The following is a 4791-nucleotide window of genomic DNA, read 5'->3' as shown; positions in this document are numbered from 1 at the left end:
CCCCCGAGCGCTCCGCTCCCTCTTCCTGCTGTGAGGAGGCCTGCCGGCACCTCACAGGACACAGGTCTCGCCATCTGCCCGCGGACGCCCTGGGGCACTCTCTTCTGCCTGGGCAGACTGCCTGCTCAGCGCTGAGCTTCCCACCTTCGACTCAGCGCCTAAGGGTGATGTGGAACTCCCATCAGCTAACCTGCGAACCCTGCTCCCCTCCTGGCCTGGCTGCCCCACCCCGCTAGCGCCAGCTCACCTAGGCGCTCTGCAGACCTGACTGTCCCGTTCACGTGCCCTCTGGATCCCTCGTGCATAACGACCGGCGCGCTTTCTTTCTCAGGCCCCCCCTCACCGGCTGAGGAGGGGATTGGACACTCTCCCTCCACCACCTTCCCTAAACAACATCTCCTGCACACCCACGTAGCCCCTCGGCCCCCAGAACATTCTCTGTCCTCCCCCAGGGAGCTCAGCGCCTGGCTCACAGTCTGGCTCTCCTGCCTTCAGACTAGGGCAATCCAACATGCAGATCGCTCCTCCTCCAAACACCTGGACTTGCCGGCCCACTCCCCCGGCTACACAGAGATGGCCACGCCCCCGATCTGGCCCACCCCCCAAGTGCTAGGCTTCTGCGTCCAGGGTGGGTCTCACAGGCTCAGATCCCCAGAACTCCCCTGCCTACTCTCACTCACTCCCTGCATGACTCACGTAGAGCCCCGAGTACCAGCCAGGAAACCCTCCTCCTGATAGCAACCGCTTTACTTAAAACCACATCGCAACCAACTCGCTTCATAACTGAGCAGACAGACGCCATCCTCCCGGGTCTCTGAGCAAAAAGCTTTCTGCCACCAGGGGGAGGTCTGGAAAGCAGGAATGTCCCGAAGGCCTCGCGAAGCCCCCAGCTCCGGCCTCCTCCCCCTCCCCCAGCCTTCTCTGCTACTGGCTGCAGGGGGGCTGATGGCTGAGCCCCAGCCTAGGAGACGCGAAAGACCTGACTTCGAATCCTGCCTCCTAGTTACCAGCCGCGGGACCCTGGGCAAGTCAGTTTGTTCCTACGAAAAGTGGGTATAATCAGGACCTCGGGGGATTGTCCCGAGGCTTAAATGGTCCGGCACAGGTAACGTGCTTTGTGGACCCGATACCGCGTAAGACAGAGACGTGGCTGTGTAGGCGAAAAGTGCAGCAAACGTAAAGGGCTTAGCCTGGTGCCTGGCGAAGAGTGGGTGCCTTATGATATCAGTGAACATCTATGGGTAGGCACGCACCCCTCTCTCTGTCTCTCTCTGTCTCTCCTTGTGTCTCTGTCTCTGTCTCTCATTAGGGGGAGAACCGGGGACAGGTCAGACCAGTGGGTGCCTTTTGTTATCAGTATACCTCTATGTATATACATATATCTGTGCAGGCACGCACCCCTCTCTGTCTCTGTGTCCCTCTGTCTGTCTCTCCCTGTGTCTCTGTCTGTGTCTCTCATCAGGGGGCGCACGGGAGACAGGTCAGACCAGTAAATGTCTTTTGTTTTCAGTACATACATATATCTGTGCAGGCACGCGCCCCTCTCTCTCTGTCTCTCTCCTGTGTCTCTCATCAGGGGGCGCACGGCAGACAGGTCAGACCAGTAAGAGCCAATTGGGGAATGTTCAGGATGAGCGCTGCCCTCCCCCCAAACCAGCCGTGGCTCTTCTCCCTCCGTGATAAGCCTCTCACAGACTCTCTTCTTCTTCCTGAAGTCCGGTCTCCCCCACCTTCATAGTTGGGCCCCTCCCCACCCCCCAGGCTCCCCGCTGCCTTCCCCTCTGCACCGCCCCTCCCCCCACGCCCCTTACCTCTGCGCTGCTCCGCATCGCACAGAAGCTGCCTTACGGTCAGGTCCATGCTGCTGCTTCCGAGAGCGGGCCTGCGGGGACAGAGGGCGGGAGGCCGCCCCGTGGAGGTCACCAACTGACTGACCCAAAGAGAGCGACCAACGCCCCAGGCCGAGTCAGAGCGCGCCTCCCGCCCTGCCCCGGATCGGTGGTCTATAGGGGGCGGGCCCAGCCAGTGGCAGTCTTGGGGCTCCCCCCGCCCCCCAGGACTCCAAACCCGTCCTCCCTGCCACCCACCCCAGACTCCGGTGAGGTCCGGGTCCGCCCTGCCACCCACCCCAGACCCCGGTGAGGTCCGGGTCCGAGGGAGCCGGCGCAAACCTCCGCAGCAGCAGCAGCAGCAGAAGCAGGCCGGGAAGCGTCCTTCCGTGTCCTGGCAACGGAGAAGAGGGGGGGAGGGGCGGAGCGGTTCTGCGGAAGGCCCCTTCCAGCCTCCTCCTCCCCCTCCCTGCAGACTGGAGATCTCCAGTGAGCCCAGCTGCTCCCTTGCTTTCTCAGCTCCAGCTCCTCATTAAGCGGGGAAACAATCTGCGAGGCTCCTAGCGTCAACAGAGCCAGGGTTGGGCCAGGCAAAGGGCCGCTGGGCATGGATCGCGGTGCTGAATATTCCCCGTAGGCCTCCATCCCTCCAGCCTAACACACGAAGAAGCAGCCAGGGCACAGTGGGTGGCGTTGGGAAGGCCTCATCCTCTTTCTAGCTGGGTGACCCTGGGCTAGGTGCTTGAGTTCTCTGGGTTTCTCTCAAGGAAAATATGCCAGAGGAGAGTCCTAGCTCTCCAGGAGCTCACAATCTCATGGGGGGAAACACAAATGACTTGGTACCAAGAATCTCTAGAAGAGATAGAAGGGAGAGAATCCCAGAGGGATGGTCCCAAAGGGATGCCTAGGCATTGAGGGGATGGGAAAGGCTTCCTGGAGAAGGTGGGATGTTAGCTGGGACTTAGGAAGCCATGGAAACCAAAGGGGCAGATGAGGAGGCAAAGCATTCCAGGCGTGGGGGACAGCCAGAGAGAATGCCTGGGACACCCAGGAGATCAGTATCAATGGGCTGGAGAGTATCTGGCGTGGAAGACTGGAAGGTATGAAGAAGTTAGCCTATGAAGAGCCTTGGATACCAAAGGGAGAGTGTTGTTTGTTTCAGCAGGTCATAGGGAGTCGCTGAAGTTTATCGAGTAGGGAGTGATATGGTCGAACATGAGCTTTAGGAAAATCACTTAATGGCTGAATAGAGGGTAGATTGGAGCAGGGAGAAGAGAATTGGAGGCAGGCAGACAGCCCCACCTGAAGGCTATTGCACAAGTCCAGGGGTGAGATGATAAGAATCTGTACCAGGGTGGCGGTGGTATCAGGGGAGAGAAGGGGGTGTATTTGAGAGATGCTGCAGGGATGAAATAGATGAGGCGAAATGCATGAGAAATGGACAAGAGATGTTGCAGAGGTGAAATGAACAAGAGAGAAGAGATACTGCAGAGGGAAATGGACAAGAAATGTTGCAGACCTGAAATGGACAAGCTGTGACTTCGCAGGCCTGGGCAACAATTTGAGTAGGAGGGGTGAGAAGTCCAGGACAGTCCTCAGTAGAGATTTGGGGAAATAGGAAGAAGGCAGTGTGCCCTTAGTAGAAGCAGGGAAGGTAGGAAGAGGCGTAAGAGCTTCTACTGGGTGGGTCCCCTGTGCTGAGGAGTCTGTCTTGGCCCCAGACACAGCAATCATTCAATCACCTTACCTGGTTAAGCCCCTACTCTGTGCCAGGCACTGTTATTGTGGTCAGCTCTGCAGACACAAAGACAAAAGGGAAGCGGCAGGTCTCCTCAAAGACCATTCATTCCATGGGAGACACAACCGGAATGAATGGCTGCTTGAAGTATATATTTATTAATCACTTGTTAACACACAAAACCCTGAGGATACAAACATAAAAGTCAGATGTTTCCTGTTCTCCAGGGGCTCCCATTCTAATTGCAGAGATTGTAGAGAAGGGAAATCTCAGTTGCAAATCCAGTGGGAAGGTTCCAAGGTCCTTAAAGACCTCTTCCTTCATGTCATTTCCATGATAAAATGATATCAGTATTTGATACTGAACCACTGGACAGGGCCAAGGATTTTGGTGGAGATGGCTTTCCTTTGTGGATCTGCAAGACCCGTCCCCAGGTTTCATCTCCGGGTGACTAAGAAGTCACTTGAAGAGTGGAGAAGGAGGACCTTGGGCTGGAAGGTGGCCTATGTCCAAGGCTTTCAGGTTCCAGGGGCTAGGCTGTCTCCATCAGAATCAGAGGGAAAGATGGTGGTCAAGGTGGTGGGGTGTGGTCCGCTATGCTGGCACAGGATGCTGCTTGTTGTCCCCTCCCCCTCCTCCCTGGGGCCTTTGATTGTGTTCACTCCTCCAGAAGGGCCAAATGAACCATCTGACAGCTTCAGAGAACTGAAGGGCCTCCCTTGAGACGATGCATGTTCTTTTTACATCCCCCTGAGAGAGCAGAGCCCAGCTGTTCATTAATTTAATTACTTAACTCCTTCCCTTACTGATTATCGAATGACTAGCACACCTTAAAGCACCATGTAATTGCTAACTGATAGTAATGAATCATAAAAATAATTCATCCGCCTGATCAATGTCATGCATTCATTAATTCCTCCACTTACCCATCCATTTTCTCTCCTCGATCTCAGATCAGTCATTGCTTATCTATTCATTCGCTCGCTCATCCCATCTTTGCCTGATTCATCCAGTTAAGTCTCATTCATAACATGAACTCTCATCCGTCCCTCACTCCCCAAGTGTCAGGTGACGACTCCCTGCAAGCCTGGGCCCTGGGCTGGTCCGTTGGAAGGGCTTGCACCGTCCTTGGGACTCCCTTGGCTCAGCTTCCGACTCAAGTCCCTTCCTCCTGACTAGTGATGTCACCAGGGTCATGTGTGGACTTGCCAGTGAATTCGATTT

General features: G+C 55.9%; 1 protein-coding gene across 1 annotated transcript in view; it reads right to left on the bottom strand.

Moving 5' to 3' along the window:
* CFAP46 (cilia and flagella associated protein 46) overlaps positions 1-1867 on the bottom strand; it is a 144937-nt gene extending 143070 nt beyond the window's left edge. The window contains 1 exon segment of the mRNA XM_069101629.1: positions 1812-1867. Within this exon segment, the coding sequence (XP_068957730.1) occupies positions 1812-1860 (49 nt within the window). The 5' untranslated portion in view covers positions 1861-1867.
* Between the last annotated feature and the right edge of the window lie 2924 nt (positions 1868-4791).

The sequence above is a fragment of the Petaurus breviceps genome, unplaced genomic scaffold (assembly GCF_028583685.1).
Source record: "Petaurus breviceps papuanus isolate PSGF00001 unplaced genomic scaffold, PetGlider_PUasm1.0 490, whole genome shotgun sequence".
Classification (NCBI taxonomy): domain Eukaryota; kingdom Metazoa; phylum Chordata; class Mammalia; order Diprotodontia; family Petauridae; genus Petaurus; species Petaurus breviceps.
Note: the sequence above shows the minus strand (reverse complement) of the source record. Positions and strands in the feature narration are given on the sequence as shown.